The sequence below is a fragment of the Macaca nemestrina genome, chromosome 7 (genome assembly GCF_043159975.1).
Source record: "Macaca nemestrina isolate mMacNem1 chromosome 7, mMacNem.hap1, whole genome shotgun sequence".
Taxonomy (NCBI): Eukaryota; Metazoa; Chordata; class Mammalia; order Primates; family Cercopithecidae; genus Macaca; species Macaca nemestrina.
Window position 1 is genome coordinate 53,160,807 of NC_092131.1, and position 14,418 is coordinate 53,175,224.

At 45.2% G+C, this 14,418-nt stretch overlaps 1 protein-coding gene and 1 pseudogene across 2 annotated transcripts in view; both read left to right on the forward strand.

Annotated features, from left to right (window-relative positions):
- Positions 1-254: 254 nt before the first annotated feature.
- Positions 255-932, forward strand: LOC105481791 (low molecular weight phosphotyrosine protein phosphatase pseudogene; annotated as a pseudogene).
- A 2,346-nt stretch (positions 933-3,278) lies between these two features.
- The window catches only part of LOC105481790 (GTP cyclohydrolase 1), a 54,368-nt gene continuing 43,228 nt past the window's right edge, over positions 3,279-14,418 (forward strand). The window contains exon 1 of one of the 2 annotated variants that reach the window (XM_071100155.1): positions 3,279-3,834. In XM_071100155.1, the coding sequence (XP_070956256.1) occupies positions 3,492-3,834 (343 nt within the window). In that variant the 5' untranslated portion in view covers positions 3,279-3,491. The remainder of the gene's footprint in view (positions 3,835-14,418) is intronic. The other variant, XM_071100154.1, reaches the window with a different exon arrangement.

Below are 14,418 nucleotides of genomic sequence, written 5' to 3' on the forward strand. Positions count from 1 at the left end.
TAAATGCAAGGTCATCCTTTGAATGTCGTCTTCAACTATGCTTGAAATAGTTTGAGACCCAGCAGATAATTCTGACCAGGTGGTATCAGCAGACAGTGGGCAGTACAGTTAGAGGAAAAAAATGTTGCAGGGCTCCATTCCCAAAAAAAACCCTACAATAAAAAATTCAAAAATTTCAATAAAGAGGAAAATGACAAAGAGGTTTTCCAAAGGATATTCACATTCTCTATTTAAAAATCCCACTGGGGGGAAAGATGGCAGAACAGGCTACCAAGTCCGTGCTGTTTGTGTGTCTGGGTAACATTTGTCGATCACCCATTGCAGAAGCAGTTTTCAGGAAACTTGTAACTGATCAAAACATCTCAGAGAATTGGGTCATTGACAGCGGTGCTGTTTCTGACTGGAACGTGGGCCGGTCCCCAGACCCAAGAGCTGTGAGCTGCCTAAGAAATCATGGCATTCACACAGTCCATAAAGCAAGACAGATTACCAAAGAAGATTTTGCCACGTTTGATTATATACTATGTATGGATGAAAGCAATCTGAGAGATTTGAATAGAAAAAGTAATCAAGTTAAAACCTGCAAAGCTAAAATTGAACTACTTGGGAGCTATGATCCACAAAAACAACTTATTATTGAAGATCCCTATTATGGGAATGACTCTGACTTTGAGACGGTGTACCAGCAATGTGTCAGGTGCTGCAGAGCGTTCTTGGAGAAGGCCGACTGAGGCAGGTTCATGCCCTGCTGTGGCCAGCCTGACTAGACCCCACCCTGAGGTCCTGCATTCTCAGTCAGTGTGTAATCATGTTCCAGAGCCCAAAGGCCCAGCTCTTTGTTCAGTTGACTTACTGTTTCTTACCTTAAAAAATATTGTAGATGGAAATCAGTTATGTTTGGCAGAAGAATCAATAAAATTATTTGATTCTGACAGTTAAAAAAAAAAAAAAAAATCCCACTGGGCCGGGTATGGTGGCTCAGGCCTATGATCCCAGCATTTTGGGAGGCGAGGGTGGGTGGATCTCTTGAGCCCTGGAGTTCAAGACCAGCTTTGGCACCATGGTGAAACACTATCTCTACCAAAAATACAAAAATTAGCCAGTCTCATAACCTGCTGTTAAATACATATATTAAAATTTAAAAATAAATAAATAAAAAACCCCACTGATATGAACATTTCTTCCATTTTAGAGTAAAGGTGCCTACAAGGTTAGGCAATGTCCATATTTCTTTCCTGAATGTTTCCAATGGGGCTGCGCCTGGAGCAGACATATCATAAATACTAATTACTTATTATAATGACCAAGCTACATTGTTAGTATAGAATAATTCCACAGGCTTCCCTATTGGTTTGTCTGATCCTAAGCCTATTAATACCTGCTTATATGTCAGAAAATCTACATTAGGTCAGGCGGACGCCTGTAATCCCAGCACTTTGGGAGGCCTAGGCAGGCAGATCACCTGAGGTCAGGAGTTCGAGACCAGCCTGGCCAACATGGCAAAACCCCACCTCTTGTACTCAGGAGGCTAAGGCAGGAGAATCGCTTGAACCCGGGAGGCAGAGGTTGCAGTGAGCCGAGATCGTGCCACTACACTCCAGCCTGGGTAACAAGAGTGAAACTCCGTCTCAAAAAAGAAAAAAAAAAGAGAAAAAAAGAAAAAGAAAATTGACATTAGACTCTGAAACAGGCCAGGCATGGTGGCTCACGCCTGTAATCTCAGCATTTTGGGAGGCTGAGGCAGGTGGATTTCCTGAGATCAGGAGTTCCAGACCAGCCTGACCAACATGGCAAAACCCTGTCTCTACAAAAAATACAAAAAAATTAGCCGGGCATGGTAGCAGGCGCCTGTAATCCCAGTAATATGGGAGGCTGAGGCAGAAGAAAAGCTTGAACCCGGGAGGCGGAGGTTGCGGTGAGCCGAGATGCGCCATTGCACTCCAGCCTGGGCAGCAAGAGCAAAATTCCATCTCAAAAAAAGAAAAAAACAAAACAAAAAACTCTGAAACAAAATATTAATGGCCGGGTGAGGTGGCTCACGCCTGTAATCCTAGCACTTTGGGAGGCCGAGGCGGTTGGATCACCCGAGGTCAAGAGTTCAAGACCAACCTGGCCAACATGGTGAAACCCCATCTCTACTAAAAATACAATAATCAGCCTGTTGTGGTGGCATGTGCCTGTAATACCAGCTACTCAGGAGGCTGAGGCAGGAGAATCGTCTGAACCCAGGAGGTGGAGGCTGAAGTAAGCCTAAAAAAAAAAAAAATATATATATATATATATATATATATATATATATATATAATTTTGATACATGTTTTAAAGCTCATCTTTGGCATGAGATAATCCCTCAAGTGAGGAAAAAGGTCCATTTTTTAATCTCAAAGAAAACAGTTACAGCAGATGTCATTGGTTAAGAGTTCAGTTGGTGAATAGCATTTCACAATTTGTACTAACATCTAGGGAAAGAAGCTTTGCATGGAACTGTAAAACAACTGAGCACTAAATCTGCACAACTGCGTTTCTAGAAAATGCAATGGGTTTTATAGAGATGAGGTCTTGCTATGTTTTCCAGGATGGACTCGAACTCCTGGCCTCAAGCGATCCTCCAGCCTCGGTCTCCCGAAGCGCTGGGTTTACAGGCGTGAGCCACCACCCGAAATGGATTTTAAGTGAAAGTCCTATCTTCGTTTGCAAATCAATTTTTCCAGGATCAAAGTTCTAGCAACCATAAATACTATCCTTCTAGACACAGGGACCCACATAAGGGCCACTTGATGTGACACTTGCCCCGACAGCGGTGCCACCTGGCCTCTAGGTGGCAGGTACGTTTTTAACTAAACCCAAGAGTCTAAAGTCACATTATTCTCTTGCCTTGAAAGCTTAAGAGCTGGTTCCTAATCGGTGGCTAAACTCGGTCTCTCTCCAGGCAAGGCCACCTGTTTGCTGATCTTCCACTGGGAGAGGGGACCGGAGCCCTTCAATGCAGCGCCCTCTTGGCCTGAAAGGGGACGACCAGGCGCCCAGACAGTCTCTCCCACCGAGGTCCCAGCTCCTGGGCGCCTGCCTCTTTTCGGATTCGGCTCATTCCGCAATAAGCGGAGGGGTCCCGCCGGTTCCTAGGGGCCGGCGCCCTTTTCCTTCCTTCCCTGCGCTTCCGAACCCCTCTGGGCCTCTCCAGAGCCGCGACCTAGGCTGGGGACCCCAGGGGCGGGCGGCCGAGGGGCGGGGCGAGCGCCATGACGCGAGGCGGCGCCGGCCAATGGGAGCGCCTCGCGGCGCCGGCCGAGTCGCCGGGCCATAAAAAGGAGGTGAGGCCCGGCTTTCCAGCCTGTGGCTGCCCCCGGCTCGGACTGTGACCTAAACAGGTCGCGTACCTTCCTCAGGTGACTCCGGCCACAGCCCATTGTCCGCGGCCACCGGCAGAGTTTAGTCGCAGACCTCGAAGCGCCCCGGGGTACTTCCCGAACGGCAGCGGCTGCGGCGGGTCCATGGAGAAGGGCCCTGTGCGGGTCCCGGCGGAGAAGCCGCGGGGCGCCAGGTGCAGCAATGGGTTCTCCGAGCGGGATCCGCCGCGGCCCGGGCCCAGCAGGCCGGCGGAGAAGACCGCGCGGCCCGAGGCCAAGAGCGCGCAGCCCGCGGACGGCTGGAAGGGCGAGCGACCCCGCAGCGAGGAGGATAACGAGCTGAACCTCCCCAACCTGGCAGCCGCCTACTCGTCCATCCTGAGCTCGCTGGGCGAGAACCCCCAGCGGCAAGGGCTGCTCAAGACGCCCTGGAGGGCGGCCTCGGCTATGCAATTCTTCACCAAGGGCTACCAGGAGACAATCTCAGGTCAGTGCGCCCGCGGGCTGCTCTGGCGTGCGGGCGGCGGGGGCGGTGCTTGCAGGAAACGCGCGCCGGCTCCAGGAAGTTTCCGGAGTTGCCTCACTCTTGGCGCAGGGAGCCGGGCGCTGTCACCTCCGAACCCGCCCTAACCCGCTGCCCTGCTGAGGCCCTGCGTGGGGCACAGTCGGGGCGCCCTGGGTGGCAGCGACCTCTCAGCCCCAGGATTCGCTGCAGCCGCCTTTCAGGGGACCTTCCCGCTTCCAGCGCGCAGCACTCCTAGAGCGCCCCGGGTGGGCGTGGACGGGAGCCTGGAGCCCTCTCGCCTGAGCGCCCAGCGCGGGATTCTCGGGGCACCTGCGGTTCCAAACTTGCCCACGATAAGGATCAGCTGGGCACTTGCTGGGGCGACGGCTTCCTGGGTAGTTCCTTCTTGAGATCCCAGTGTCGGGTGTATATCTGGATTGAAGCCTTGGCGCGATCCTTCCCCGCAGCCTCGGGGACCTCCACTCTCACTGATTTGCCAGGGGATCGGAGTCTTAGAGTTGTACTTTTGTCCACCTCAAGTTTACTCCAGTTCAGGACATTTACAAAATTCGGCACAATTTTGGGCACGGGCTTCCCCGGAGTTTGAGGTGTGAGATTGATTGGGTGAGTTGGCTGCTGAAATCTCTTTCCTCCCCCCACCCCCAACCGCGCAAAAAGCAGTGAAGCTACTCCGGGTTCGGAGGGCTCCCTGGGTTCCAGGACTCAGTCTCATCCCCGCACCCTCCCACCCTAAAATAAAGCCGGGTTGACCCGGTGCTATTAGCATCTGAGGCGTGTCGGCTTTTCACCCAGAGGGTGGGGATGCAATCAGTGTGGGTAGGATGCAAGGTGGGGTGATGGAGAGTGGAAAATGGGGACTTTGCTGCCTGTTGGCTGGAGAAGCAGTGTTGGTCTATATTTAAAACAATAAAGCTTCTGGCTTCTACAGCTGGGACCAAAGACATTATTTTCCAGTCTACACCTTCCGTGTATCTTGGTGACATTTAGTTCTTTGGCCTAAGAAGCATTCTGCTGTTCACTGTTTTCTGAAATAAAAACAGTGCGCTGGAAAGGCAGTCTCCCTGCCCCAGTTATTTCTCTGAAGGAGTGTGGAGTGATTCCACCCAATAGACCCTGGGAAAAAGAAAGTTATTTTTTGCCCAGTCTTCCACACCCCAAAGGAAGGGTGGGAAATCAGAAGGCGAAAGAGGCGGGGCCCCAAAAGGAAATGATGCTGCACTCTAAAACCGGGAATGACTTCCAGTTCTGTGTCCAAGTTCACTTTTTTTTACCCCTCGATTGCAAAAGTTTGGAATCTCAGAAGCAGTTTCAAAATGCAAAGACTGAAGAATAAACTTTCAGTTTTCTGTGGGTTCAGCTCTTTGGAGGTCTAGGGCTTTAAATGTGTGTGTGTGATATTCCACAATGTAATGAAATGTCTTAAGGCCTTGCTCATTTTACCCCTTGCAGACGCAGAAAGTGGTTTACTCCACAGCATCGGCCAGGCTTTGGGAACCCTCCCCTAAGAGAATTCATAGGACAGTGTTCTGTAATCTAGCATGGATCTAATTACCCAAAGAGAGAGGGATTTCTGACCCTGAGATAGGTCACAGAATTACCTAAAGTGACTCACAGATTTACTTGAGAAATGGTTAGCAGAAATATCTCATGAGTGAAGATTCATCTAAAGAGGATTAATGACTGCAAAGAACACATCATTCCACATTAGAAAACTGTTCTGGTTGACCGAGCTCGGTGCTCACTTCTGTAATCCCAGCACTTTGGGAAGCCGAGGTGGGCGGATCACCTGAGGTCAGGAGTTCAAGACCAGCCAGGCCAACATGGCAAAATCCCGTCTCTACTAAAAATTCAAAAAAATTAGCTGGGCGTGGTGGCAGGCGCCTGTAATCCTAGCTACTTGGGAGGCCGAGGCAGGAGAATCACTTGAACCTAGAAGGAGGAGGTTGCAGTGAGCCGAGATTGCACCACTGCACTCCAGCCTGGGCGACAGAGGGAGACTCTGTCTCAAAAAAAACAAAAAAAACACCTGTTCTGGTCAAGTGTTAGTGTTTAAAAAGTCCATGGGCCTGGCGTGGTGGCTCATACCTGTAATCCCAGCACTTTGAGAGGCCAAGGTGGACAGATCACCTGAGGTCAGGAGTTCAAGACCAGCCTGGCCAACATGGGAAAACCCAATCTCTACTAAAAATACAAAAATTAGTTGGGCATGGTGCCAGGTCCCTGTAATCCCAGCTGCTCAGGAATTTGAGGCAGGATAATCATTTGAACCCGGGAGGCGGAGGTTGCAGTGAGCCAAGATCGCACCATTGCACTCCAGCCTGAGCAACAAGAGCAAAACTCCATTTCAAAAAAAAAAGTCCATGGATGTAGAGACAGAAAGCAGATTAGTAGTTGTCAGGGACTGGCGAGAAGAGGGAGATGGGTAGTGACTGTTTAACAAGTATGGAGCTTCCTTTGGAGCTTCCTTTTGGAGTCATGAAAATGTTCTGGAACTAGAGAGTGGTGATAGTTGCACAACATTGTGAATGCCACTGTATTGTAACTTCAAGATGGCTAAAAATGACCAATTTTATGTATATTTTACCACAATATAAAGACAGGTTTTGTAGCGTGCCTTTTGTCCCAGCTACTAGGGAGGCTGAGGCAGGAGGATAGTTGTTGCTCAGGAGAACAGCCTGGGCAACATGGGGAGACTCTGTCTCAGAAAAAAAAAAGTCCATGGAGAGGACCATTTAAGATTATTATTATTTTTTTTATTTTCATGTTTTTGAGACAGGGTTTGGCTCTGCTGCTCAGGCTGGAGTGCAGTGGCGCAATCTCGGCTCCCTGCAGTCTCAGCCTGGTGGACTCAAGTGATCCTCCCACCTTGGCCTCCTGAGTAGCTGAGACTACAGGCTTGTGCCACCATCCCTGGCTAATTTTTGTATTTTTGGTAGAGATGGGTTTTTGCCATGTTGCCCAGGCTGGTCTCGAACTCCTGAGCTCAAGGGATCTGCCTGCCTTGGCCTCCCAGTGTTAGGATTGCAGGTATGAGCCACCATGCCCGGCCCATTTAAGATTATTATAAGCCATTAATTGAGTATAATCATGCATTACATCATGATGTTTCATTCAATGATGGGCCACATGTATGAAGGTGGTTTATAAGATTACAATGGAACTGAAAAATTCCCATTGTCTAGTGATGTCTTGGTGATCCTGACCTGTGTAGGACTAGACTAATGTGTTTATTTGTGTCTTAGTTTGTTCCTCTCCTCTCCCCCATGTCTTAGTTTTTAACAAAATTTAAAAATTAAGAAAATTGGGCCAGGTGTGATGGTTCACACCTGTAATCCCAGCGCTTTGGGAGGCTGAGGTGGGCGGATTACTTGAGGTCAGGAGTTAGAGACCAGCCTGGCCAACATGTTGAAACCCCATCTCTACTAAATATATAAAAATTAGCTGGACATGGTGGCGTATACCTGTAGTCACAGCTACTTGAGGCTGGAGAATCACTTGAACCCAGAAGGTGGAGGTTGCAGTGAGCTGAGATTGCCCCACTGCACTGAAGCCTCAGTAAAAAGAAAAAAAATTAAGAAAATTAAAAATAGAAAAAGGTATAGAACAAGGATATAAAATATTTTTGCACAGCTGTGCGATGTGTTTTTGTTTTAAGCTGTTATTACAAAAGAGTCAAAGTTTTAAGTACATTAAGCTGAAATTATTGAAGACAGAAAGTATGTTTAGCGTTGCCCAAATGTACAGTGTTTATAAAGTTTACAGCAGTATACAGTAATGTCCTAGGCCTTCACATTCACTTACCATGCATTCCTGACTCACCCAGAGCAACTTCCAGTTCTGCAAGCTCCTTTCATCGTAAGTGCCCTACACAGACATACCATCTTAAGTCTTTTCTACTGTATTTTTACTGTACCTTTTCTATGTTTAGATGTCTTTCTAAAATTATTATTATTTGTATTTTAAAAATAGAGGCAGAGTCTAACTGTTTTGCCCAGGCTGGACTCGAACTCCTGGGCTCAAGTGATCCTCCCCTCTCCTCTCCTCATCTCCCAAAGTGCTGGGATTACCGGCGTGAGCTAGCCCACCTGGCCTAGATCTCTTTAAATACGCAAATACCATTGTGTTACAGTTGTCTGCAGCATTCATTACAGTAACATGCTGTACAGGTTTGTAGCCTAGGAATAATAGGCTATACCATGTAGCCTAGGTGTGTAGTAGGTGATCCCATCTATGTTTGTGTAAGCACTCTCTTCCTTCAATGTTTGTGATATGAAACTGCATTTTTCAAGTGTTTCTCAGAATGTATTCCCATTTATTAAGCAATGCATGACCATACTTTTTAATGGGTTAAAAGTTTTACGTGGATGGTCTTGGTTAATTTTCCAATTTTCAAGTAAACGTTTCTCTTATCCCTATGACAAGGCAGCTGAGGCAGAGAGTTTGGCACAAGGCAGTAGAGCTGGTATTTGAATCCAGAGGGTCTGATGCAGAACTCGTAGCCACTTGCTTATAGTGCTACACAAAGAACTGAATCAGTGTACCTTTTCTATGTATTTCAAACTGTGAATTGGGTTAACAGCATTAAAAAAAAAGTGGAGTAGCCGGGTGCGGTGGCTCACGCCTGTAATCCCAGCACTTTGGGAGGCTGCGGTGGGAGGCCGAAATCGGGAGTTCGAGACCAGCCTGACCAACATGGAGAAACCCTGTCTCTACTAAAAATACAAAAATTAGCTGGGCGTGGTGGTGCATGCCTGTAATCCCAGCTACTTGGGAGGCTGAGGCAGGAGAATCGCTTGAAACCAAGAGGCAGAAATTGCAGTGAGCCAAGATTGCGCCATTGCACTCCAGCCTGGGCAGTGAGCAAAACTCATTCTCAAAATAAATAAATAAATAAATAAATAAATAAATAAATAAATAAATAAATAAAAGTGGAGTAGAGGTTGAGCACAGTGGCTCAAGCCTATAATCCCAGCACTTTGGGAGGCTGAGGCAGGCAAATCACAAGGTCAAGAGATCGAGACCATCCTGGCCAACATGGTGAAACCCCGTCTCTACTAAAAATACAAACATTAGCTGGGTGTGGTGGTGCGTTCCTGTAGTCCCAGCTACTTGGGAGGCTGAGGCAGGAGAATCATTTGAACCCAGGAGGTGGAGGTTGCAGTGAGCCAAGATTGTGCCACTGCACTCTAGCCTGAGCGACAGAGCAAGACGCCATCTCAACAAGAAGAAGAACAACAACAATAAAAAGAAAGTAGAATGAATAAGATCAGTGTATCATATATAGTAAGGATGTTTTGATAAACTTCTATGTAGGTTTTATAGGTATAATTGTGTGTGTGTGCACTGGCTCCAGATGTAAAATGCATTTCTGTAGGTTGTAGTCAAAAGTTTGAAAGCCTGTATCTAGGGGATCTAAGGATTTAATATTTATTTTTTTTAAAGAGATACATAATTAAAGAGAAGACAGAGTAGTGAGAACAAGGATGATGCTGAACTTAAAGAAATGAATCTGAAATGTGGTGGTCTGGGTCTTGGACCAACCTGGATGGCAGGGAGAAGGAATGATACTGGTGGGAGATAGGAGTGAGTGGGAACCCACATCTTTAGGTCCATAAACAATTCTACACAATCCCTTTTATTTCTTTAGAGAGTGTGAGTCAAGTGGCCACTATATATTGTTTTTGGATAGGAACATACTTCTCTGAAGGTTACTTTTCTGTGCTTGTAAACAAGATACAAGACTTTTTATCTTTTATGTATCTGTATTCTGTATTTTAACTCCTGGTTAGTAATGTTGACTTAAGTGTTGTAAAATTTAGAATAAGTTGGCATTTTACATTCTTCAAAATCCTGTTTTCCCCCCAGTTCCTCTTGTGTGGATTGATCCAAACTCCTGGCGTTCTGGGAAATTTGTTCAGTTTTCCCTACATTGCAGCATCTCTCCATGACTGTCTCCTTTTGTACCTTTTCCCTACTTTCCAGTGTGTACCTTACCATGGGAACATCTGTGGTCATCTGTGACAGGGTTATACAGATTTCCTAGTACTGTTCACTACTGGACTGTAGCTCATGGGCTAGGAAGGAGGGCTGGAGGAGATGCTATCATCTCTCCCAGGAGCTGGCTGTCCTTTGAATCTATATCACAAGCTGATCCTTGGACCAGCTCAGACCAGCTCATCTTGATCTATTTCTGTCCCATTTCAGTTTAGCTATATCCTAGTTCTCTTAAATATTCCAGGTTTTATCTTGGTGAGTTCTCCTTTGTATATAAGGTACCTTTCCTGAGTTTCCACTATTCTTTTATTCAGAACCTACACTTAGTTAAATTGGAGAGTCTGCTATTCTCTGAGGGCCTCGATCTTCATGCCCCTGTAACTGACCCTTCCAGGTATACATGGGAACAGCCTTTCAGACAGCATTATCTACTAAGGATTAAATGGGTATAAATTGTTCCATCAGTTGTTTTTTATGAGTTTATGGGAATATGCAAGAGTCTTGACTCTCACATTTCTAGTTAAAGTAGGTTTTATCTTGTCTGCCAAGACAGTTTTCATAAATCATGTTAACAGTTCAAAATTTTGGGAAGCATGCATATAATCCAGCGTGAGGAGATGGCATTGGAGGTGGCTGACTGCTTCCCTGTGAGGGCTGAGGAAGCACAGACACTGACAGTGAGTCATATCCCCACCTCAGCCATTTTCACTGGAAGATTATGTCTATTTGCTAAAGATAATGGGAAGCAATTAGATACTTTGTTTATACAAAAATGCATCTTAGACACTTCATACTGAAATGTGGTAGCAGTCACAAAAGGTTTTTCTTAAACCTCTCTGATTTATTAAATTAGACTGCTTTGGTGAACTAAGAATTTTAACAACTTCTAAGATGTGACAGGGAACAAAAACGTAAATTATTTACTATTCTCCCCTGTATCATGAGTGAAAGGTGAGTTTATGTCCTAAGTTTTAAAGTATGTTACAGAAATGTTCATCGGATTAAGAGGTACTATTTTAGATGTGTAGCTCATTCAAATTTTGATCCATTAATAATTTTTGTGTTTGGTTTGTTAATGAACACTTATATAGGACTTAGTTGTGTTCATTGCCAGAAAGAGCACTGTGAATAAAGAAGAAAAAAATAACAAGGCACTCGACATATTGTATAATTGGAATTTTGGACATGTCTAAGTGGAATAAAACAGGAAGTTACTGAGAAAGGGGGAGAAAAGCCAATCCTAATAGTTTCTTTTAAAATGGATTATCTATAAACAATTTTTCTGACATGGGAGGAAAAATCAATATACATAACTTCACTATAGCAAGCAAAGCCATCAGGTTGGTACTCGCACTAGATTTCCAGGGCTGTATCACACAGTATCACAAACTAGGTGGGTTAAATGACAGAAATAAACAGTCTCATGGTTCTAGAGACTAAAGTTCCAAAATCAAGGGGTCAGCAGAACCATACTCACTCCAGAACCTGTAGTGGGGAAGGCTGTCCTTGCCTCTTCCCAGCTTCTGGTGGTGGCTGTCAGTTGATTGTGTTCCTTGGTTTGAGCTGTGTCACTCCGATTGCTGCCTCTGTCAGTGTCCACATTTTTGTTTTGTCTTATAAGGATGTCAGTCATATGAGGGAGGGTCCGCTTTACTCCAGTATGCCTGTGTTAGTTTAGCTGATTACATCTGCAACAACCCCATTTCCAAATAAAGTCATATGCTAAGATACCTGGGGTTTAGGACTTCAACATATCTTTTTTGGCAGATGGCACGATTCAACTTGTATTAGTAGTAAATACTATTATTTTAAAAATTACTAGGAATTTTACTATAATTTCATTGAACATCAAGTACCAGACACTTCACTGAACGCTGGGAATGCAGGATAAGCAAAACCAGGTATAGTTCCTGCCTTCATGGAACTTACAGTGTAGCAGATAGAATCACATGAAATAGAAATGTGTTGTGAGATTGAGAAATGTGATGATAAACAAAAACACAGCTCAGTGAGAGCACTTGGCATAGGAACTTGACCAATGCCGGGAGATGGGAGCATGAATGGGTGAAGCGATGCTTGAGCCGATTGATGTCTGAGTAACAAATACTGCTGATTGCTTACTTTGTGCTAAACAGTGAGTTTTTACATGTGTTACCTCATTTGATCTTCACAGTAGCATGATGGGGTAGGCAATATTATTCCCATTTTATACGTAAGGAAATTGGGGCACAGAGAGAACTTTCCCAAGACTGTATCTTGAAAGTGGCAGAGCTCAGAGGATGATATAGAATGAGAATCATTGTAATCTCTGACAGTCGATTTAATTTTGATATAATATTTTACTAATTTATTTGAATCCTTTCTCCCTTCTTCCCCACCTATCCCCGCTTTTGTATTTTCTCTGCTGTTTGCTTTGTCCACCTCTAGAAACCTTTCTATGCCTGGGCATTCCCCACCTGACTCATTTGCCAGTGATTTCTGCGTGGGGGACTGTAATTTCAGTCTAGTATTTGGTTGAGTAGACTGCAGCGTTAAAACTTACCAGGAGAGGGCAACTGTCTAATCATTGGATCCCAGATTATGAATCCTGGATTATGTGAACAATTCTCAGTTCCAGGTTATGCAAACAAATATGTTTCCTATGGTTATAAATTAGCTAGAGTCTATAGTAATTAGATTGGGAGATAATTTGTGTTGGGTTGTGCAAAGAGTATCTGAACCAAGTTAAATCTGTTGTACTCAAGGCCAAGAGGACATTCATTTACTAGAATTTTATTCTATTGGAGCCCATTAGTAGCAATATTGATTTATTTGGAGACAGGGTCTTTCTCTGTCACCCAGGCTGGAGTGCAGTGGCATGATCTCAGCTCACTGAAACTTCCGCCTCCCAGGTTCAAGCAATTCCCCTGCCTCAGCCTCAGTAGCTGGGATTACAGGTGCCCACCACCATGCCTGGCTAATTTTTGTATTTTTAGCAGAGACAGAGTTTCACCAGGCTTGTCTCGAAGTCCTGCCTGACCTCAAGTGATTGGCCTGCCTCCACCTCCTAGGGTGCTGGGATTACAGGCATGAGCCACTGCACCTGGCCGGAAACATACAGTATTTGTCCTTCATGTCTGGCTTATTTTACTTTGCAAAATGTCTTCATCCACATTAAAAACATCAATTCTTTTTTTTTTTTTTTTTTTGAGATAGAGTCTTGCTCTTCCACCCAGACTGGGGTGAAGTGGCACGATATCAGCTCACTGCAACCTCCGTCCCCTGGGTTCAAGTGATTCTCCTGCCTCAGCCTCCTGAGTAGCTGGGATTACAGGTGCCCACCACCATGCCTGGCTAATTTTTGTGTTTTTAGTAGAGACTGGGTTTCACCATGTTGGCCAGGCTGGTCTTGAACTCCTGACTTCAGGTGATTCGCCCGTCTCTGCCTCCCGAAGTGTTGCGATTACAGGTGTGAGCCACCGCGTCAGTAACTCATTCTGTACAATGTTGTATATTCTCAACACATATAATATTTTAATTTCCTTATTTCAAGAAATCCTTAGAATTGAAGATACAGTAGTCCCTCTTATCCTTGGGGATCTGTTCCAAGACCCCCAGTGGATGCCTGAAACTAAGGATAGTATCAAACCGGATTGCCATCATTCAGAGTAAATTTCTGTTTGTGTCTTCTACCCACAAATTTCATATCTTTTGCGTCTTAACTAAACACTCACCATGCACTGCGGCCATAGCTTTTGCAGTTTGAAGTATAACAACAATACTAGCATGAATTTTTTTTCCCTCCTTCACAGTTTCACAGATAGAAGATTTGTTCTTAATATACGTATAGTAACCTCAGCATAATGATTTTGTTCATTAATAAACTGAGAACTTTAATTTTTTTCACTTGAAGGAAACATGGCTTCTCTTTGGCATATCTGAATTGCCAGCATCACTACTCTTGTGGTTTGGGGCCATTGTTAAGTAAAATAAGGGTTACTTGAAAACAAGCACTGCAAAACTGAAGGTTGATTTGATCACTGAGATGGATACTAAGTGACTATCAGGTAGATAGCATAGACAATGTGGATGCGCTGGACAAAGGATTAATTCATGTTCTGGGCAGAGGGGCTGGAGATTTCATCACAATACTCAGAGTAGTGTGCATTTAAAAACTTATAAATTGTTGGCTGGATGTGGTGGCTCACGCCTGCAGTTCCAGCACTTTGGGAGGCCAAGGCAGGCCACTAACTTGAGCTCAGGAGTTGGAGACCAGTCTGACCAACATGGCCAAACCTCATCTCTACAAAATATACAAAAATTAAGCGGGCATGGTGGCACGTGCCTGTAATCCCAGGTACTTGGGAGGCTGAGGCACGAGAATCACTTGAACCCGGGGAGACGGAGGTTGCAGTGAACTGAGATTGCACCACTGCATTCCAGCCTGGGTGACAGAGCGAGACTCTATTTAAAAAAAAAAAAGAAGTGCTGGGCATGATGGCTCATGCCTGTAATCCCAGCACTTTGGGAGGCCAAGGCAGGCATATCATTTGAGGTCAGGAGTTCGAGACC